At 35.8% G+C, this 22,471-nt stretch overlaps 3 protein-coding genes across 4 annotated transcripts; 2 read left to right on the forward strand and 1 right to left on the reverse strand.

Moving 5' to 3' along the window:
* Nucleotides 1–2,354: 2,354 nt before the first annotated feature.
* On the forward strand, nucleotides 2,355–4,765 carry LOC306887182 (adenosine 5'-monophosphoramidase HINT3-like). The gene is made up of 5 exons (XM_079444747.1): nucleotides 2,355–2,500; nucleotides 2,998–3,115; nucleotides 3,315–3,384; nucleotides 3,494–3,620; nucleotides 4,015–4,765. The coding sequence occupies exons 1-5, from the start codon at nucleotides 2,372–2,374 to the stop codon at nucleotides 4,051–4,053; spliced, it is 483 nt and encodes a 160-aa protein (XP_079300873.1). The 5' UTR covers nucleotides 2,355–2,371; the 3' UTR covers nucleotides 4,054–4,765.
* LOC306887183 (actin-binding Rho-activating protein-like) lies at nucleotides 3,943–7,441 on the reverse strand. The gene is made up of 2 exons (XM_079444748.1): nucleotides 7,344–7,441; nucleotides 3,943–6,300 (listed from the first exon to the last, which is right to left on the reverse strand). Exon 2 carries the CDS (start codon nucleotides 6,247–6,249, stop codon nucleotides 5,776–5,778), a length of 474 nt encoding a protein of 157 aa, XP_079300874.1. The 5' UTR covers nucleotides 6,250–6,300; nucleotides 7,344–7,441; the 3' UTR covers nucleotides 3,943–5,775.
* Nucleotides 7,442–7,759: 318 nt separating this feature from the next.
* Nucleotides 7,760–21,552, forward strand: LOC306887387 (tRNA (guanine(10)-N(2))-methyltransferase homolog). Of its 2 annotated transcripts, XM_079445070.1 has the most exons (13): nucleotides 7,760–7,871; nucleotides 8,064–8,129; nucleotides 8,201–8,274; nucleotides 8,745–8,826; nucleotides 8,915–9,007; nucleotides 9,173–9,307; nucleotides 9,477–9,633; nucleotides 11,012–11,092; nucleotides 11,211–11,375; nucleotides 11,647–11,719; nucleotides 13,817–13,951; nucleotides 17,915–18,035; nucleotides 21,309–21,552. In XM_079445070.1, exons 1-13 carry the CDS (start codon nucleotides 7,794–7,796, stop codon nucleotides 21,447–21,449), a joined length of 1,401 nt encoding a protein of 466 aa, XP_079301196.1. In that variant the 5' UTR covers nucleotides 7,760–7,793; the 3' UTR covers nucleotides 21,450–21,552. The 2 variants fall into 2 exon arrangements, with proteins under 2 accessions (XP_079301196.1, XP_079301197.1); XM_079445071.1 differs by lacking the exon at nucleotides 8,201–8,274 and having other exon boundaries at nucleotides 7,767–7,871.
* The last annotated feature ends 919 nt before the right edge of the window (nucleotides 21,553–22,471 follow it).

The raw sequence follows: 22,471 nt of genomic DNA on the forward strand, positions 1-22,471 counted from the left end.
AAAAATACACAGGCTAATTTCAGATTCATAAATCCAAGTGTGATGATGACCAGTGGCAATGGCAATCGTCTCAGCGGGATGTATAGAATGAAAGAGGAAGTTGGAAGTAGGGCAGAACATGATTAAAGAAGCTGAAAATGTTCCCTTCATGTAGCTCTCTCTCTCTCTCGCTCTCTCTCTCTCTCTCTCTCTCTCTCTCTCTCTCTCTCTCTCTATCTCTCTCCAGAGATTCATGTTGCAGTTGTTGCCACCCCCCCCCCCCCCCCCCCAACTTCCTCCATTTTAATAAACAGGATCTATTTACAAAGCCGATGCCTCATGAATAATTCTACAACCTCTTCAGGACAAAACATTGACTTCCTCAATGCTGGAGTTGATATTTTGATCATGAATCATTTAGAGATGCATGAGATCCGTTGTTTGTTGCTAGTGCTTAACTTCATATTTTCCCAGTTATTTCTAAGGCATTTGTATTTTCCATTCACATCACGACCATCTTCTATGTCCCACATTTACTAGTCCTCTTTTCTTTTCTTTTTCTTTTTTTTTTTTTACAATCCTTTGCATTCCTACAATACCATAGCAGACTGTAATTGCATACAGTCATGTTCTGGGACATTATTTATCATATGGAGGCGCAGAACAAGAGATAGCATAATAGCTTTGGCCAGCTGACAACCTCCAATACAGTGGCTGCAAATTGCTGATTGTCACATAAATTATTTTCACATTCATAATATAAATAGGGGAGGGTGTACAAGGAGAGTACATTTGATGTCTTGAGTCATTATTATTTTTGTAATTTGTAATAATGAATCTCTGAATTGTTGGGAGTGCAAATGAGCTCTTAATTTAGAGACTAAACACGAACATGCATTTTAATGACATCATTTGCATACATTAAGGCGGTAAATGTGGCATCCTGACATATTGGAGTGCTTGGGATTAATTGCTCGGGTGACCTGCTAAACAGAGCAGTTTAACATAGTGTGTTGTCACTCACTTATCCTTTCTGCCTCTCTTGATTAGTAGCCTTTAACTGGTCGGGAGCGCCATCTGATTGATTCTACAGGGAGATTTAGCACACAAAGAACAGTATTAGACATAGGCGGTGTCTTATTCACTGCTGTTGGAGAAACTCAACTAATCAAACTCAAAAGGGGCTCGAATATATATATCATTTAAAGCAGTGATTCCCGACCCAGGGGTCATGACCCACACTATAGGGGTCACTAAAAATTTACAAGGGGTTGCCAAGCCTATTCTAGTTTGAGGGTTACAAGTAGTGATGAAATAGTTACTAAACTGTTAATAAACCAGGATTCATGTTTTAATTATCATAAAAACTGTACTGTTAGTTACTACAGAAATTAATTTGACTTCTCAAATTTGATTTACTTTTTTTTTTTTTTTTTTTGCTTTGTTAATTTCTTCTATTTGGTTTGAATAATATTTTAGGGTTTAATGTTGGGTATATTCTAAATACAATAATAATTTTTTTTTTTTTTTACTATTTAAAAGAAATAATGGAGAAACCAAAGAATAGATATATCTAGGTTCTGGCAATATCATATGAAGAAATATCCTAAATTGCTAGAAGCTTAGAAATGTGTAATATTTCACACAGTTGAATGGAAAAATGTTTCCTATAATCAGATTTTGAGCATGCATCTTATGAGCATGAAATTATATTTGAAGTGTGACTAGATTTTTCTTCAGAATTTCAAATCTGAATAAATTTGATTAAAAATCTGGAATTGAATAAATGAAGTAACAGTAAATATACCACACCGAAAATATGGTACATTCAACATTATATCATGGAAAATGTTACAGCAAGATGACAAAATGGTTGTGTTTTTGTGGAAACCTTTTTTTTTTTAAATAAATAAATGTGTATGTGTATATAGTATATATAGTATTTTTAGGATGCTCTGCCACTGTCATTTTACCTCACTCACTGGTTATAAAACCACTTTTAAACAATATTTCTAATTTAATGTATAATATTGTGTATAATATTGGATTAAAATATATAAAAAGAAAATACAAAACATAAATTAATATAATATTAAAACTATTTTTATTTAATATATTAATAAATTGATTAGGATTTAGTACAAAGGACTTATAAAATCCAGTCATTTATTCTGGAGAACAATTTGTCTTAATAATATCATGAATAATTTTGGAGCTTTAGACATTACAATATGTACAAGCATATATATTTCCTCGGGTTCTCTCACAAAGGGGTCATCACATTTGGGATTTCTTGGCTTTAAGAAGCCCTGACTCAGAGGACTTATATGTTGAAATAACCTGACGCTCGTGTTTGTGATGATGTAATTAGCGCCGACTTCACGTTTTGAAGATGGCAGCCGCCGTAAACACACCGACACCTGAGATCGGCACAACGAACCAGACTGATGATGGATTTGACAAAAAATGCATTTTCTGTAAAATCGTGAAGGGAGAAATGGGAACTGAGCTCCTGCATAACGTGAGTATGCTGTCAGTGCTTTATTTACGATATAACTCATGCAGATAAGGATAAAGAAGCTAAACATCACAATACACATTACAATACATGTTTTATGAAATCGATATTTGCTTATAGAAGTAATAGACCGACGTGTCCTAACATTTAACGTCAAGCTAGTTTCTGAATCAAGTAATTTAGTTTTAATAAAAAAGGTAATGCGATGATTACTCGGCCATCGTCGTAATAAATAAACAGTTTCGTATTTTGAAATATCCTCATATTTCTTTTGTAAATTAATTAAAATTATGTTTTACCATAGGAACATTACACGTCCATTAAGTCACATTATTTATTGTACAATTTGCAATGTATTTAAGCACATTTAAAAACATCAGAAAAAGTCAAACAAAAATTTATAAATGAAGCACAATATAACACAAATTAATTAAAATAAATCATGTATTGTTATTGTTATTTTATTTACCCTTTATATTAATTAAACCCCTGTTTTTCAGGATGACACCATTTCCTGTTTCAGAGATATCCACCCTGGAGCTCCTCATCACTATCTGGTTGTACCAACTAAACATGTGGGCAATTGTAAATCTCTCGGCAAAGAGCATGTACCTTTAGGTAAACACGCTGTGAGTTATTCAAGACTGGTGTAAATGTTTAGACATTTCTGACAGTAGCTACTCTGGAGCCTTTCTACAGTAACTATCTGAAATAATGAGTCATATTTAACGTGTACAAGTAGTCAGACTTCCCAGCTTTGTTACGCATAGCATCTGTGATCTGTCATCTGTGCGAACTCTGTTTTTGTGGTTTTTAGTGGAGAAGTTGGTGGAGACTGGGAAAGAGATACTTCAGAAGAACGATGTGACTGATTTAAATGATGTTAGGTAATGAAAAACATCTGCCACTTACACGAAAATCAAGTCCTTGTTTATGAAGCATGCAGAACATTGTGAGTTATGTTCTGATGCATCACATGCCAATTATATTTCCAAGGTTTGGGTTCCATTGGCCTCCATTCTGTTCCGTCACACATCTGCATCTCCATGTTCTCGCACCAGTCAGTCAGATGGGTTTCATGTCCCGCTTGATCTACAGGCTAAACTCGTATTGGTTCGTAACGGTAAGCAATCAAATGAACAATCCAACAATGCAATCCACTATTCACTATAATTTAGTTCACAACTAAATTACATCCACTAAAACTACTAATCACATTCCCTTGGAGCGGGTTACTGATGCATCAACAAACAAAATGTTTTCTGAGCGTAGCAAGATGTTGCCAGTTATTACATCTGTTGAATGAGACCTTTTGTCATGTAATTGGAACAAGCAAATTGTATTAAATAAAAATGGACAAGCTACAGTGGCAGAGGGAATGAAACCCTTTTTTGATTTTGACAGCTCCAATGGATTTAGGAATGCTTAAATGTTTTCTTTGTTTTAAATTGTAGGATTTGCCTTTGCTTTGGAGTGTGCAAATGTATAGCTAACCCTTGAATGTCTTTATTTTGCAGGCTGACCAGTTACTCCAAAGGCTGAACTCTATGAGCTGAATGTACAGGAAGTTAGAGGAACTCAAAATACAGTAATGTTTGAGATGCCCAGAGCCACTTTACTCATAATAACAGTCCTAGTCAATATGTTTGTGATAACAAAAGGTCACAGACATGTGCCTCAGGGTTGTAATACTCATAATGCTGTGTTTTCTGTTAGTTATATCGTCAGCCAGACGGGCTAATCAAATTTGCAGCTACTTTTCAATTGCTTTGGGGGGAAAAAAGCATGCAGAATATTAATGACATTGATAAATTTGACAGAATCATTAATCTTTTACAGAGAAGAATTGGGATTCTTCCAGTTTTACTAAAGTAATATGATTTTTAATGATACAGAGAGAGTTTTTGAGTTAAAAATGGTAATTAATCTCAATAATTAGCTTTGACCTTTAACCTCATACTAGCTGAATGAGTTTGGCATCAGAATACATGGCAGTGTTTTTGTCATTCTGTTCTGCAACAGTGATGCAAGAGCAGTTGTTTTTCTTCCTTCATATGACAATAAGTGAAAGTTTTAACTCTGTTTATGCCATGACAGATTGTACTATATTGCCTCAGATGTATTTAATTATTGAGTGGTTTAAGGTTGTATGAAATACATAAGCATGTAAACAATATAAATAATAAGCTGCATGTGTGTTATCTGCTTTTTAATAGTTTTTGTGTTTCCAAAACTATCACATTAAAACATTTTGAAAGGTTTCAATAGGAAAACATTGTGTGCTCAAAGTGACACTGTGCATCAAAGTAATGGCATATTAATGTGATTATGGTTTGGGTTTTGAATATGGCTTGTCAAAACTACAGTGTTGCACTGTTATTGTTCACTTAAAGGTGAATGAGTGTAACTTCTGAGGATAAATCATTGTGCAGAGATATCACCAGAAATAAGTCATCTGTAGGTGGCCCTGCTGGAAAAAAAAAACCTGCTTAAAGGAATAATTCACCCAAAAATGAAAGTTTACTCACCCTCAGGCCATTAGCATTACATCACTTGCTCACCAGTGCATCCTCTGCAGTGAATGGGTGGCGTCAGAATGAGAGATGAAAACATCACAATAATTCACGAGTAATCAACAAGAGTCCAGTCCATCAATTAACGTCTTATGAAGTGAAAAACTCACTCTGACGGCACCCATTCACTGCAAAGGATTCATTGGTGAGCAAGGGATGTAATACTAAATTTCTCCAAATGTGTTGTGAAGAAACAAACTCATCTACATCTTTGATGGCCTGAGCAAATTTTCATTTTTTAGGTGAACTATTTCTTTGAAGTACCTCTAAAAGCAGTAAACAGACCAGCCTAACTAGGCTGGTAGACCAACTAAGACCAGCAAACCATTTTCAGACTGGTTTAGGATAAGCAGGAACACATGAAAAGTTTGTGTTGTTGTTTTGTTTTTTAGCAGCCCCTAAAAGCAACATTGACTTAACAAATGGTATGAGAGGGGGCAGGGCTACCTATCTGGTTGACCAATGACAGACAAGACTGTTTTGAATCCTATATGAAATCATTATTTTTCCAATTCTGTTTGGTGGTACTTAAAAAATAACAGAATATACCAGTTTGCTACATTTAAATTCAATACACTCAGTTGAAATCTCATTAGCATATGTTTCTTTGGCCGATAACTGACTCCTAACCCATGTTCAAGTAAACTGGATGTCTATAAAGCAAAGTTAGACAGGCAGGCACATGGTGTCCAGCACTGCTGTAAATCACTGTAACAAGGTGATGAGCACTCCATCATCTCTCCCCTGCCACAGCATCTCTCCTTCAAAGTGCACCAGCCCTTGCTTGCGTGCTCGCAGCAGAACTCCCACTAGTTTATTAGAGATAGTGACGTATCTCTCAAACAGCGCCCCGAACTGCACAGACACCCTGCCGTCGTCCCCGCTCTCTCCGATCTCCCTAATGACCTGGCAGAGCTCTGTGACCTCTCTGCTGATGTGAGAGTGGGCATCTTTTCCTCTCTGCTCAGTTTTGGAGCCCTCTAAGGGCCTGCCGTAGCCCTCCTGTCCTCGCTGGATCTGCGGGGGAATCACCTTGCCGTTGCTGAAGGGATTGTGTTTCTGATACTCGCAGTGGTCGTTGGACCATTTCTGCCAGTTCTCTGTCAGACCTTTGACGGATACGGTGCAGGTCTCCGCCCTGTCGTCACTGGGCTGAGCAGGTGCTTCGTCTGTCTCCATGGTGACCTTTGGCTCACAGGACAGCTCTAGTTTTCAGCATGCTTCACTTCACTGTTGGCACAACACAGGCTGCAAATGAGAAGATTGCATGTCGTATAGCCTTTAAATAACTTAAAGCCTCGTGAAGTCTACAAGTAAGACTGACCCAATGTAATCGATACTAGTCGAGGCACTTAAGCTAAACTATATCATATAGATAGATTCAAGGAAAAAAATGTTCCAGGTTATTGTTAAAACTGAAACTATAAAAATATTTCTGTTAGTTGAAATAAAAATATAGTAAAATAAATATAAATATTAGATGAAACTAAATGAAAATTAGAAATGTTGCCTTTGTCGGCTAAATGAAAGAAGTTGAAACACTACAGTTACCAACTGGAAATAAAAACTAAAACTGAAATATAAATAAATGAAAACTAAACTGCAAAAATAACATAAATAATACTAAGAAAACACTGGATTATAAAACTGGGCAAAAATAAATTTTGTAGTGTGTGATTAAGGTTTCACACTATGTTAATTGGCTCAAATTTTGAAGACTTTGGGGAAAATAATGCTTACTAGGAAAAATGATGATGATTAGGAGAAATGTAGCTTATAATTTAAATTCACATTTTTTATAGGTGACATTTCAGATGCTGATTATTATATTTAACTACATGTATCAGTAATATTAACTCTTTCTGGAAATATCCCATATCCGTACTGAAAAATGAAATTATATTATTAATAATTCTTCTTCAAATTTGAAGAACAGTTCTATATTCATCAACCTCAGTTCCAGTTCAATTCCATTTGAATTGATTCTGAATAATAATTAATTCTCAAAATACAGAACAATTGGAACATTAGAATTGAGACATTATTCTCAGTTCTATTCAGAAGGTTGCAAAGCCTACATGAAACGGCACTATATGCAATACACAAATACAACTATACTGTACATGAAACTATATACAGAACACTGTAGCTTAGAAGATTATTAGTGACAATCAATGACAGCTTAGTTTAACGATGTAATCAACTTTACAAAGATTTATTTGACATCAAAATATATGTATCACACGTTTAAGTGTATTATAATAAAACCTCACCGCCTTTGTTTGGCTTCTTGGGGATGGTTGTCATGCTGTAACAGCGATGGAAGTGGATACAAGTTGAGCAGTAGATACTTCTCTGACCTCTGGTGAGTGTGATTGACGTGCAAACCAACCAATCAGAGCACTAGAATCATGATGATGAGCCAATGATGGGGAAGATTTTAGCCTCTTAAGAAGGTAATGAGCGTGTCGATAAGATTAAAAGATATCCTCAGGTTTATTTTCAAAAAGGACTATATACATAAAACCATAAGAAAAAAAAATCACGAACACACAATTGTTCCGACCCCAAAGGCAATTTACTTATTTTTACTCATGGGTGTGAGTTACAGTAGTTAAAACAGGTACTTTCTCTTAGGCGATTTACGCACGGGGATGCCAAATAGGAACTGTTGTTACGAGCACGATTTACTCGTCGGAGGATGTTGAATGTAGCACACAAACATGGCTCTCCACTGTGCTCGAGCGTGCAGACAATATTTACTTCATCTTGCACATGATAACGTCGATTTTAGATTACCGGTACAAACTATAAACCTTCAGTCCACTCAGACCTTCGTGTCAAAATGCTAGAATTAATCTGTCAGAGTGTACTTTGTATTAGAGAACTCAGTACTCACCGTTCAATTCAGTTTTGTAGAGTAATTATTTTAATTGAAATATAAGATCGAATTGTGTTTGGTAGATATTCACTCTCTGAATTATTGTTTACAGGAAATAAAAGCATTGCTGTCTCTAAGGAACCGTCCTTTTGATACACCAGAAACATTCAGCGAAAAGGTAATTTTCACTTGACGTAATTAATTGGTATGTTATTTATTTTCTTACAACTCTAACTTTTTTCTCATAAGTCTCCCTTTTGGCAACTAAATGGCTTATCGGAAGATGATATACGGAGTGTCATGTCCAGAACGGTTTGTGGAAAGTAGGTTGTTACAGTATTTTATTACACTTGCATGTAAAATGCTCAAGATGACAAACTATTATAAATTACTCCAATCAAGACTCTGTCTGCATGTGTTTGAATATAGTCAACGACAGGCTTAAGATCATGAATAATTCATGAGTGCCATCTTACAATAAGATTTCAATGTTTTATATTAGTTAATTACATGAACCAATGAATAATATTTCTACATCATATATGTATCTTAGTTAATTTCAGCATTTACAAATTCAAGACTAGTAGTAGTTAACATTAGTTAACGCACTGAATTGAAATGAGCAAACAGTGAACAAATGCATTTTTAACAAGGATTACTAAATTATGTTAAAATATATAAGCCTATTGCTCATTGTCAGTTTGTTAATTGACATTAGAAAACAAAAGATCTTATTGTTGAACAAAACAACAACAGTAATAATTATTGAATTAAGGTTAATATTGATTTCAAGGTCTGCGTTTGAACTTTGGGGTCATGGAACGACCACAGACGAGCTTAGGATGTCGTTGTTGGAGTATCCAGCAGAAAACATGGTTTGTTCATGTTCTCCTCTTAATAAATACAATTTGGTTAACAGAAATCATCTCTGAATAAACTGTCTCTTGTATTACTTCTTCACAGGCTCCATATCTACAACAAAATTCAACTTATAAGATCAATGTCTACACTTTCAACAAAACATTAGTGTTTAATGACAGAATCAAAAAGATTGATGTAAGTATTTTGCTGTATTTACATGTACATTTTGAATACCTGATTCTGTGAAATGCAATCTATAATTGGTGTTCATTTAGCAACAGCTTTAACTGCAAGTTTGAATGTCTTCTGTTATGGACAGTGAAAATCATATTGTAAATATAAAATACATTTTTGCCACAGGCTCTAGACTTCTTGCCATTTAAAGGGACAGTTAATCTAAAGGATCCAGAATATATTTTCTGTTTGCTGGAGGATTATGGCTCTGATCCTAATAACATCCCAGAGGAGCCTTTCCATATATACTTTGGGAGATGGGTGAGCAGCTCTTTCCATATATGTAACGGCTCAGAATCAAAACATTTCTGCTAAAGTTTTTGGATTTGTAAAATGCTTGATTTGTGCCCTAGAAAGTAAAGCTGAATGATCTCTTTGAAATAAAAGCTAACCTACTGTATTCTTAAATATTAAACTGTTTTCTCTTTAGATTGCAGATGGTCAGAGAGAATTAATTCGCTCTTACAGTGTGAAGAAGAGACATTTCATTGGAAACACTAGTATGGATGCTGGCCTCTCCTTCATCATGGCCAATCATGCCAAAGTAAAGGCTAATGATTTGGTTTACGATCCTTTTGTTGGAACAGGTGAGGAAATGTCCGAGCGCATAGAAGGCTTTTAAATGCAACCATTCATGTCTCTTGACATAAATTCAGACTCTAATATCTGATTGGGTGAGCCACATTTGAAGCCGTTGTAAAATAGCCATCATATACACAGTTGTTCAAAGTTTTGGGGTCGATAATACTTTGAAATGATTTTGAAAGAAGTCTCTTCTGCTCACCAAGGCTGCATTTATTTGATCAAAAAATACAGTAAAAACAGTAATATTGTAAATATTATTTAAAATTAAAATGACTGTTTTCTATTGTAATATTATTGATTCTCATGAATTTTCAGCAGCCATTACTCCAGTCTTTAGAAATCATTCTAATATGCTGATTTGGTGCTCAAGAAATATTCATTATTATTACCAATGCTGAAAACAGTTGTGCTGCTTAATATTTTTTGTGGAATTCTTTTTTGTAATGCATTATCAATTTTTTTTGATGAATGGAAAGTTTAAAAGAACATTTAATTAGAAATACTAATTTTTAGTAGTATTGCATTAGATCAATTGACTTGATCAATTGACTATTAATTTGTGTTCATTTAATAATTATTGGAATTTGAAACATTATATTGGTGTTTCTTCAACAACTAGTATTAAAAAGTCAGTTTTAATATAAAAAGTCATTCAGCAAAGTCAGTGTATAAGTTTCTCATCCAACACGCTTATGTTGTCAGATATCTTTATTCTGCAAATTAATTAATTTAGTCTTGCAAAATGGGTTTGTTTGGCACGTTGTTAATCAGAACAGTTTAGACGCTTAATTTAGGGCCAAACTGAAGCAGGTGTTTGTGTTTGTTTCTCGTTCTGAGTGAAATCACATCTGACAGCTTGTCTGGGTGATTGAAGATATGTGCCATCATCTTCTGTTTCTTATTTGTGTCTAACATGAACCAGGAGCAGATCTCTATATCTTTTTTTTTTTTTTTTTTTTTTTGATGGCTCAGAAATTCTAACTTTTCAATCTCAGTTGGCCCACTTTTCCTCTTTCTTTTGACTTTGAAAAGACACTTTTGAGTGTCATCAGTCAAATGAAGGATTGCTGGCATTCTAAACAGCATGGGGCTGCATTTCTCTCTCAGTCTCTTTCCCAAAGCTTATTGTGAGTTTGTAGCGTGCCATGATGTTGCCAGGGCTTTACCATAAGTCTGTTGTCACTACATGCGCTGAGATCTGCAGGCCAGATGTGCTTATTTAGTTGAACGTTCTCTGGTTGCCTGGAAATCCTTAGACAATACTTTTAAAGTGTCAAGCAGATATAAAGATATATTTGCAGTCAGCTATATTTCAGCGATTACTTGTATTATTATCTTAAATTCTGTAATGATCATTTCCTTACTCTGTTTTGTTTTCAGGTAGTCTTCTGGTAGCATGTTCACACTTTGGGGCTTATGTATGTGGAACAGACATCGATTATAACACTATCCATGGAATAGGTATGTTTTTTTTAATAAAAGCCTTTAAATCATTTTCTCCTTCAGTTTTCCACACAATGTAGGTTTAGTCATACTTTTGTAGTGAGTACACACCTGTGAGCATTTAAAACTCTTGCAGGAAAAGCCAGCAGGAAGAATCAGAAATGGAGAGGACCGGATGAGAACATCCGAGCAAACCTGCGGCAGTATGGGACTGAGAGTCTCTTTGTGGACGTCATGGTGTCTGATGCTTCCAAACCCGTTTGGAGAAAAAATGCACAGTTTGATGCCATTGTTACAGACCGTATGTTGCCAGAAACTTAATGTCTTCAAAGGTGAAGGGTGTACAATTTATTTTTATGTTGAAATACTATAGCACACCTGATTGGACTAGCTAAAAACAAGCTGTTCCAAGCTGGATTTTCAGTTGCATGGGAATACTGTTTGTAAACATTGTTCAATTATATTTAGTGGCTCATAAATTACACGCTTCACCTTTAAAGCCACATTATCTTTTTATTTGTGACTTATTTGTTGTTTTGAAGCTTCAAGTGTTTTTCTTTTCCTTTGTGCAGCTCCATATGGTATTCGTGAGTCCACAAGGAGAACGGGATCTCATAAAGATATCATCAAACCTCCTGAGGACTTGTAAGCCTATCAATTTATCCACCTGCATTTTTAATGGATCCACTTGAAACACTCTTTAGATATGAGCCAGTCATCCAGTAATCCTTTGCCTCACCTCTAACACAACAAATGGTACAAGACTATACTGTTACACTAGCATTCAAAGGCTTTTTAAAATGAAGTTTCTCCTGCTTTTTTTTTTATCAATAATACAGTAAAAAGGGTAGTATTGAGAAATAATATTAGGGGTTGGGAATGAAAACTTTTCAGTTGTACGTACTGTGTATGGTTAGAAAGATAAGAAGTGAACCAGGCGAGAGGAATACCAGAAATACCAATAGCAGATAAATGATTCAACAAAATATTGTGTGAGATGGTGTCAAAAGCTGCGCTCAGATCAAGCAAAACGAGAATAGATAAAAACCCACCATCTGCAGCCATTTACAGATCGTTAGTTACTCTCACCAAGGCGGTTTCCATACTATGCTTGGAATGAAATCCTGACTGAAAACACTATTATAAGTTATTGTTACTGAGGTGATCTTGAACCTGTGCTGCAACTGCTTTTTCAAGGATTTGAAAATGAAAGGAAGATTTGAAATGGGATGGAAGTTATCACGATTGTTGGGGTCTACACCAGGTTTCTTAAGAGTTGGGGTTATTGCAGCTGTTTTAAAAAATTATGGAATTCCGGAACTAAGAGAGGTATGAACAATACGAGTTATGAGAAGAGAAAGAGAAGGAAGACAGGCTTTTACCAGGTGAGTTGGTATTGGGTCAAGCAAACATGTGGAGGAATTAGATTTGTAAATGAAATGAGAAATTTCTAGTTCAGATGGCAGGGTAAAAGAAGAAAAAATAATAAAAGGGGTATCAGTTGAAACATTGTGTAATGGATTAGCAATATGGATTAGCCGAAGAGGCCAGATGTTGGTGAATAGCGCTTATTTTGTCACTGAAAAAAAGACACAAATTTATCGCATTGAGCTGTGCAGTACAGGTGTGCAGGAAGGCTGTCAGGTGGTTTCAGGATACGGTTTACATTGGAGAACAAAGCTTTATTATTACTTTCTCCAGACTCAATTAAGTGTGAATAAAAATCATATTTGGCAGCAGAAAGAGTACCTTTATAAAAGTGAACGTTCGTTATACAGTGTAGGGACCAGTTCTCACTATTAACTAGTTGCTTATTAGCATGCCTATTATTACCATATTGGCTGTTTATTAGTGCTTATAAAGCACATATTCTGCATGACCATATTCTACATTCCTAATCCTACCCAATACTTAAACTTAACAACTACTTTACTAACTATTAATAAGCAGCAATTTAGGAGTTTGAGGCAAAAGTCATAGTTAATGGTTTGTTAATGGTGAGAATTGGACCTTAAAATAAAGTGACTCAAATATTATTTTTATTATCAGTACTGAAAAATCTTTATATATTTAGTTACTAATGTTTATTCAGGCCTGAGAAAATAATAATGTCTTGAAGACTGTATCAGATTTCGATGTTCACTTGATCCATGTATAGCAGGGTTCCTCAAATCTTATCCTGGAGATCCAGTCTGCTGCAGAGTTTAGCTCCAACCCTGATCAAACTCGCCTACCTGTGATTTTCTAATGATCTTGAAGACTCTGATTAGCATGCTCAGGTGTGTTTGATTGGGGTTAGAGCTAAACTCTGCAGGAATGGTCCAGATTTGAGGATCCCTGATGTATAGGAAACCGGTTCTTGTGGTTAATGAAACAGTTTACCCAAAAAATGAAAATTGTCATCATTTACTCAGACTCATGTTGTTTCAAAACACTTACGGCTTTCTTTTCCCCATGGAACACAAAAAATAATGTTGTGTATAGTGTATTAGTCACCCTTTTCCATGCAGTTGCAATGCTACAAAAAGCAAAATTTAGAATTGATTTGTTCATAAGAGTTTGTAATTGGTGATTGACACAATCTTTTGCACATTCAAATATTTTCCCGATTTCTTCACTTCTGCTCCATTGGAACAAATTGAGGGCAGGAAAATGATGACAGACTTTCCTCTTTTTTTTTTTTTAATCCCTCTTGAGATTCTGAGTTGATTATATTTTCTTGTGTTTCATATCCTAATGCAGCTCTGGAGAGAGTCACGTGCCTGTTTCAATGGCGTATCACCTGAGTGATATCTTTGCCGACCTCTTGAATTTTGCAGCCCACCATTTGGTTTTAGGTGGATGTCTCGTCTATTGGCTTCCAATCTACAGACCAGAGTAAGTACATCTAATCTGACTGCTTGATAACATTCACTAACTTTATCATATGCAGCATATTCCTCTAGCATATGTACTGAATCAGTCACTAGGGGGCTATCTTGTACCTTCCTCTTCCTGTGGATCAGAGCTCAAAGCACATCAGTAGCTCAAGCCCCCTGTTGAGGTGGTGGATGTTAAACCTGCTCAGGCTTGTTGACCTACGGTCAGCTCAGCATAGCAGCAGGTGTGAAGCCATGGGGTATTTCCCACTGACCACAAACAGCAGTGTCCACAGATCATGCTATCCACTGATTACAGGGCCCGGGAAGAGCTGTGACTCAAAGGAGGGGCCCGCCGCTTGAACTATACCTTTACCTCATCTCTGTCTCGCTTATAGACAGATTTTCCATCATATAGTTACGGGATTCACTCCCACAAGATTGCTGATGCCAACAATAATGAATTTAGCTTGCGTTGTCTTGATTTAATACATGAATGAAGTGCTTTCAAAGAAGGGATGTGCAGATACAGTCACATATCACAGTTCTTTTTCTCATTTTTTATTTTTGTGTTCATTCGTATAATATCCTACAGATTAACTTATGCCGTACAATATCCCGCTCTAATTCAAAGTGTGTCTGGCACAATATTAACAAAATACTAGTATGATAGTGGAAGTAAAAGACCTGTATTGTACACTACGTTCAACTTTTATTCAGCAAGTACACATTAAATGAATTGATCAATTCATTTAATGTGTACTTGCTGAATAAAAGTTGAACGTATAAAAATACAAAATATTTCTATTTAAAAAAAAATGCTGACCTTGAATGTTCTATTCAGCATGAATTCTGAATTAAAAAATGATCACAAAGAAATCGGCATATTAGAATGAGTTAATGGCTACTTAATATTCACTTTTGCCATCACAGGAATAAATTACATTTTAAAATACATTAAAATAGTACACACTTATTTTAAATTTTAATATTATTTCACAATAGTACTGTTTTTTACTGTATTTCTTTTTGATCCAATAAATGCGGGCTTGGTGAGCATAAGAGACTTTTTGCAAAAACATGACCCCAAACTTTGAACGGTACTGTGTATCTTTATCACTAAGTGCAGCAGAGAGTTAGAACCCAACTACACACAACTGAACTCCAGTATATCCGGCTGATGGGTCAGAAGTGTATCTGGTGAATGTGTTGGGGTCTGCAGACAGGAAGGATTTAACTCAAGAAACATCACCACAAGGAGGCGCTGGCATCAGGAGCTTTATGACCGCATCTTCAGAGCCAGCGTTAGTATAGCAACACTTGTGTTTATAAACTTTGGTGTCAAAGGAGCAGATGACTGCTGCTTGAATCTGGGGCTTCGACGCTGATTACCCTTGTAACAGTTAGAAGTGGAAACAGCCCTCAGTATCCAATTCATCCACTTTGTCTTGAGGAGAAAGTTCACAATCGAGCCCCAGACCAAATTAAACACTTCTTCCATAGTAAACATCAAAATTTGTGGTGACGCAACGGGTCACTTGTTACAAACAAAACCAAACGAGGTATGACAGAGAAAAATAGTCGAACACATTTTAATATTGTCCGCGATGATCTAGACGTCAACATGACGCTAAAAAGTCTTTGACCTTTATGTTAATTGTTTTGTTACCACTGCGTATTGTTGCAAATAGAAGAATAATCTCTCTTACGGGACACAGACGTCATGAAGTGAAGGCAGAGATGAGTGTGGGCCACATGGGATGTTAGTCAGTCATTAGTACCCCATAATGCACTAGTCTGTTCTGACTCATTGCCCTATATTCAGAAATGTGATTCTGTCATGTGATTTTTGACGGTGGACTGGGTTCTTTAGAGGGCCCTTCCTGGAAAGCTGACATTTGTTAAACATTTCTCCAAGGTAACAGGAGTAGCTCCGTGTAAACAGTGCGATGGAGAATATGTATGCTTTGTATGCCTCCTTGTTTTGCTTTGTCAGGTCCGGTGAAAAGAGGGCACATAATTTATGATTTGTTTGAAACGCAGCTAACTGCGTGTGTGCAATGGTTTGTGGATCACTGGCTTTGTGTGGATGAGGTTCAGCTAGAGCTAGCAGCCCTCGAACGATTTTTTTCATTGATTTTAGGCACTAGCCATATTTACGTAATCGTCTCAAAAATGAAGGGAGTCGATGCGTGTGAACACGTCTGTCAGCGCTTGAATTTTAACAGCCCACCAGCTCAACTCCCTGCTGAGTTAATGTCCCTACTAAATGTCTTCACTGCCTCTAGGAACAACGAATAGTTCGGATGTTCTCAGTGGTTCTGGTTAGATTGGCTCTTATGGTTTTGGCAGGGCTTCAGATTGCGATTTAAATTGGTCACAAATGCGAAAAAAAAATTGTTAAAATATATGGGCTATCAGAAGTTATTTTGTAAAAGCGATTTTTAGAGCATGATATATCAACAAATCAGTGCTCCAACAAACACAGTATGTATTCCAATTCGAAGACAAGGAATTTTATGAGTTGATTATTTTTAATGCGTCAGCCAGAAGAATTCAGGACACTTGCTGTGTCTCAATCCACATACAATCCATTCTAAGTAGTATTTGAAATTAGAATTAGCTTGTCTTAAATCTTAGTATGTTGAAATTAGTATCCTGAAGGATCTAATGGCTAATATTGCCTGCAAATCATTGTGCTTTGAAGGAGGATTTGGTTCAGAACTATAAACACAATTAAAAAGAGTATGCAAAAATTGTGATGCAGCGACTGCTTTGAATTTGCTTGTGAGTTAGCAGTTTGAATCAGACTCGCTTGTTATTATTGAACCGCACATACTCACCACAGACCAATGGCGATTCAAAGGTGTTTTTTCAGAAAGTTTGCTTTGGCAAGCTGTTTCGAACTCCTGAAACAAACTTTGTTTTGGCCTGGTTTTGTTCTACATCATTGTAGTTTGTTCTTAGTTTTTGCTTGAAGTATATTTTTTAGCTTTAGTGAACCATTTAAAGTTCATAACTGACTCCTTTATTGAACTGAAAGTCTTTTTTTATCATCTTAAATCCTATCCACACTTGCAAATGTATCAAAAGATAAATTGGTTATGTGTTGTATTTAAATTGGATTGTTTGCCTGATAAAAGTCATTGACTGAAACGTTGGGAATAAATCTATATTTTGATACTTTTGCAAGTGTGAATAGTGGGTGGGATATATTCTTTTTTTCTTTTTTTTTTTTGAAGTTGGACCTGTTTTTTGGTCGTTGTTCCTATATGCACCTATTGATTATACAGGTGTGTGAGGGTAATTGTTAATTGATTTTTATCGTTTTCGAAATGGAACAGGAATTATTGTGAATCATCATTGTAATGCATACTTTAGGTTCGAGATGCTTGGATCACTTACATCAACAAATTTGAATTAAAAAAAAACAAATTCTTTGGTTGTTGTTTAGCATATGATGTCTAATTATAAGGTTCACTTTGTTGATTTGTTGATTAAAAATCATTTAGATGTTCTTAATGTTTCATGATATGTTTTTAGCTAGCTTCATGTTGATTTTATTAACTTGTTAAAAGTCAGATTTAGTGATTTTTGTCTGTAAACCCAGCAAATGTGGTCACAACTTTCCTGCTATATTTGCATTGTCATCTTTTCCATTTTGAAAGCAAAGATACAGTAATCGCTACAGCAAGATGTCAAATGTTGTCCTTAACGATCGACTACATTCATGCATTGCATCTGTTGTTGATTTGGTTACCTCCTTGTTGCCTGGAGAATAATTAGCAGGCAATCTACAAAAAATGTTAGTTTAATGTATCACTCCTTTTCCATTGCTATACAGTGCATGTGATGCACACAAGTGAGCAGTGGCACAATTCAGCAACAACAGCTGATAGTTGTGACATCCCCTACCACTATCAAGGTGTTTCGTTTGGTAAGCGTGCAGCTGGCTGATCTGAAACTGTACTGTGGTCTGCAGGTACTGTGAGGAGATGGTGCCTCTTCACCCTTGTTTGACTCTCATCAGCAACTGCGAACAAACTCTGTCCAGCCACACGTCACGAAGACTCATCACCATGGAGAAGACCAAGGAGCTTGAGGTATGTGAGGCTTTTTTGGCTGGAGAACCCTTGGTCTAAAGATGAGCTTGATATATTTGAACTGTCCTGAACATGTTTTATACCGTTACGTCTTTTATGGTGCCAATCTGAAAATAATCCTGCCATCTGGCTATGATTGACTCTCTTGTTTTATGCCGCTTTAATGACTTAATCACACATTGTATGGAAAACAATCCATCTTTGGATTTGACAACCACTTCACTTCAAAACCCCAAATTGTTCCCATAAAAGCTTTCCTGAAACACACTCACGAATATTTACCCAGACTGGCATGTGTCTCCACCGACTTATGCTCCAAACCTGGAACGTATGTTATCGGTAGATGTCATGTCCTTGTCTTACTCATGAACTTGTTTCAATCCCCAAAGCCAAAAAAATGACTATCAAATCAGTCTCTTCTGTGAAAAACTGGCTCATTTCCCAAAGCTCAAGTAGCTCTGATGTGATCTTGGCATGGGATCCGTCAATAAAATTGTGGAGATCTCAGCAAAACTTCTCCTCGTGTCCAGCAGTAGCTAAAATAAAACATCTGAATAGTGTCCATCGCTCATTGTTTATAGATGTTTATCCTAATATCCTTGATCAGCTCTGTTAGACTGTTCTACAATGCTTTTCACATGAATTATAATATTAGGTTTAGAGTTCTGTTGCTTTTGTTTGAGAACAGTCTTGATGCATTATGGGATAAATATTACCCAGTGTAGCTTATTTTTAGAACAGAACGCAGGACTCTTAAGAGCTTAGCAGATCTAGCATTAGTCCATAGCTGTCAAACAACTCTGAGTCAAGATGAGGCCCTGTTTCTGCCTTGTCTCATTCTCTTTCTCTCTGTTTCTATTTCTATTTCTCTCTCTCTCGCTCTGTTGTTTCTCTTTACATTTTGCATTTTGGCACATAGATTCTGTGTGTCCTCATGTCCCCTCCTGAAGTACCTACACCAAACATCTGGTTTTTATCTTGGGTAAATTTTACAAAGAAATGTCTGGGTCACAAACCAAAACTACTGAATTATGTATAGCATTAAATAAAACAAGACCTTTTACACTGTGACCTTTTTCTGACAATTTGTTACATTTTTGTAAAGCACTACAGTTAATGATGGACACCGTAAATATATATTTAATTAAATTATTGGATTAATATTTAAAATCTAACTTAAAATTAAAATAATTATATATACTGAAGTGGTGTATAGTTACCAATTGCACTTTATAATCGTACTTGTGTGTGTCCATCTATCTTTCTAAATGTGTATATATGTGTGTGTGTGTGTGTGTGTGTGTATATGTATATGTGTATATGTGTGTGTGTGTGGTGGTTTATTTGATCAAAAATACAGTAAAAAATTATAATGTTGTGAAATATTACTAACATTTAAAGAACTGTTTTCTATTTTAATGTTTTTTTTTTATTTATTAGAAAGTATAAATTTCAAAAGGCCATTTATTTGGTATCTTTTTGTGAAAATATAAAAGTCCTTATTGACATTTAATCAATTTGATACATCCTCACTGAGTAAAAGTATCAAGATTTTAAAAACTTAGCTTACTGACCACAGACTTTTGGTACTATATATGCATTAGTCGCAAGATAATATTTCTCATACAGTATAGTATACAGCAGGGTACTGAGAATTGAGAGATGAGGATAAATGTGCATAATTTTCATAAAAATAATGCAAAAGAAAAAAAAAATTAGTTTCAAAATAGATGTGATTTTCTTCAAGCAAAAATGTGCATTCTATTTTTTTTTTTTTTTTTTTTTTTTTTTTTGCTGTTTTTGGAGTAAAATAAGACTTTGGGCATTTCATGACAGTTTTCATTAGATTCCCAGTGCTTTTCATCTTCATTTGTTCATCCTGTAATTCTAATTGACATTACAGCCCACTTAGGCCACCACAGACACTAGGGTCTGTTCCTGAGGCTTGTGTGGTCCGTGTTGCGTTGTAAACGAAGGGCCAGGCGCGTGTGACCTGAACGTAGTCCTTGCTGACTGGCAGAAGGGAGTGTGTTGTAGAAGGTGCTGTTGATGGTTTGCAGGCCCAGAGCTGGAGTCATCACTTTCAGCTCACAGTCTTCCTGCCACCTCGTTAGCCTGCAGCGCAGTGTGCTTCCCTCCTGCCCTCCTCCAGCAGGTCCTGCTTAAGATCCTGGCCTCCGCTCTGAGCAGGAAAATCTGAGGAACTTAACACTCTGCTGTCTGTCATTAGGCACTTGACTGTGCGCTTGTGAAGGGAAGACATAAAAGTGTGCTGTGCTCATCCAAACGTTCAGACCTGTTTCTTCCATTTTGCTTTAGTGCGTCTTTGTTTTTTGTGTGGTTTTGTTGAATTTTATTTGAATAAGTACATTTAAACTGATATAAATTTTAAAGTACACTGTCTGCTGCTTGTTTTGCATTGCATTGCCATTTTAAACCTTCACTACCTGTCAAATGTTTGGTTAATGTTTGTGAAAGAAACCTTTTATGCTCACCAAGGTTGCATTTTTTTAATCAAAAATGGAATATTGTGAAAAATTATTACAATTTAGAATAAAAAAATTTTTTTTTATTTATTTTAAAATCTAAATTATTCCTTTGATGGCAAAGCTGAATGTTCAGTAGCCATTACTCCAGTCTTCAGTGCCACATGATCCTTCAGAAATCATTCTAATATGCTGATTTGTTGCTCGGTTGTTATCAGTTTTTGATGTTTTTCTGTTTAATATTTTTGTGGAAACTGTGATGCATTTTTTCAGGATGATTTGATAAACAGAACGTTCAGTGAACAGCATTTATTTGAAAAAGAAGGTCTTTACTGTCATCAGTTTAATGCATCTTTGCTGAATAAAATCAGCATATTACAATGATTTCTCAAGGATCATGTGACACTGAAGACTAGTGTAATGAGTAATGTAAGAGTAATGTCTACTGAAAATTAAGTTTTGCCATCACAGGAATAAATACTTCTGTTTTTATTGTATTTTGGTTAAATAAATGCAGCCTTAGTGGGCTTTTGACCAGTAATGCATATGACTTGGTTTCTTCCAGAAAATGTAAAATAAGAAAATAATCAGCTCCACTTGAATGTAGGCTATTGGCAATAAAAAAACAATCCAGTACTGAATCAATTTGCCTTTTGGAGTTAACTGTTGTTCATAAATTTTAAAGAGAAAAATGCAAATTAAATTGAACCCTCCACCACTGAAGATTTGCTTGAATCCTGCACTTCGGATGTTCTTTATTTAAGCTGTTTAATATGCTTTCTTGCAGGATTCGGACAGACTGGCGCACCTTGCTGACCCTCGCTTCACCTCTTACCAGGGTCACAACTCTTTCAGAGAGAAATACTTTAGTGGTCTCACCAAGAAGAACGGAAAGGACGCCAAAACCACCCCAAGAAATAAAGAATAAAACATCAAAATAATGTTTTAATTTATATTTTTATGTATATATTTTTTTCTTTTTTTTTATAGCATTGTATTTTAAACGTTTTTTCAATAAAAACCCTTGTTTTATCAGTTGTCTCTTCTTTGTATCTTTCACCCCTCTAAAGCGAGCCCTATAGACGCGATTGAATTTATTGCAGCATTACAAATATGTGTTGAAGATAAATTGGCGACAGGGATTAGCGTAATACTTGTTTCTCTGAGTGCTTGCAAAGTAAAAAGATGTAGGGGTGTAATGTGCCTACTGGACATTTGCAGAGAAAGATGGAGCGCTGGGCTTGCTATCTAAACTCCCTTAAGAGTTTATACCAGGTCAGGTAGACATCTGACAAATGAATCTGTCTAAGACTTAAGCTCACCTCAAAGAGAGCCGTCTAGTTTAACATAAATTAGATCTCTTGTGAAAATAAGGAGAGATCTTAGAGGGATTTGAGCAGAGATTTAACATGTTGTCATAAGTTGGTAGATGTGTGCATTTCTATTAGGATAGATCTCATTTTTGCTTTATTAAATCCTGAAGCGGATCCCAAACATTATAAAATGGTGATGTTGTTTTCTTGCACAATTCCCATTTCTGGTTTTTCTGTCTCTTTTCCCATTCAGGCAATCTTTAGAGCAAGCAGAAATGAAATGGATCATTGTTCATCTCCTGTGAGCAGATAAGCATCCTTCCATTCCTAAACTCTCCCCTGTAGAGGACTGATGAAGTGAAAAGCCACAGAACTGTCGACGCAGCCTTCAGCTGTTCTAGGCCGAAACCCACTTCCCATTACAAGATGAGCTCACATTTATTTTTACAAAAAGGGAAATTAATGAAAAATAGACTGAACAAGCTAACATATCAATTAGTGGACAAGTTGTGCTAAAGGGAGTGTTCACCTACAAATGAGCATTCTTTCGTCATTTACTCACCCTCAAGGTGATCAAAAACACAAACGAAGATATTTTGAAGAATGTTGGTAAGCAAACAGTTGAAGGTAACCATTG

Source organism: Barbus barbus (assembly GCF_936440315.1).
Source record: "Barbus barbus genome assembly, chromosome: 21".
Lineage (NCBI taxonomy): Eukaryota > Metazoa > Chordata > Actinopteri > Cypriniformes > Cyprinidae > Barbus > Barbus barbus.

What these genes read in the sequence shown, in the direction of transcription:
- LOC306887182 (XM_079444747.1), top strand. Translation starts at nt 2,372, where the DNA reads ATGGCAGCCGCCGTAAACACACCGACACCTGAGATCGGCACAACGAAC. An exon ending in GAACTGAGCTCCTGCATAAC is followed by an intron (nt 2,501 to 2,997) that starts GTGAGTATGCTG and finishes CCTGTTTTTCAG; the next exon opens with GATGACACCATTTCCTGTTT. An exon ending in ACTCGTATTGGTTCGTAACG is followed by an intron (nt 3,621 to 4,014) that starts GTAAGCAATCAA and finishes TTTATTTTGCAG; the next exon opens with GCTGACCAGTTACTCCAAAG.
- LOC306887183 (XM_079444748.1), bottom strand. Translation starts at nt 6,249, where the DNA reads ATGGAGACAGACGAAGCACCTGCTCAGCCCAGTGACGACAGGGCGGAG.
- LOC306887387 (XM_079445070.1), top strand. Translation starts at nt 7,794, where the DNA reads ATGGCTCTCCACTGTGCTCGAGCGTGCAGACAATATTTACTTCATCTT. An exon ending in TGATGCCATTGTTACAGACC is followed by an intron (nt 11,376 to 11,646) that starts GTATGTTGCCAG and finishes TCCTTTGTGCAG; the next exon opens with CTCCATATGGTATTCGTGAG. An exon ending in AGAAGACCAAGGAGCTTGAG is followed by an intron (nt 18,036 to 21,308) that starts GTATGTGAGGCT and finishes GCTTTCTTGCAG; the next exon opens with GATTCGGACAGACTGGCGCA.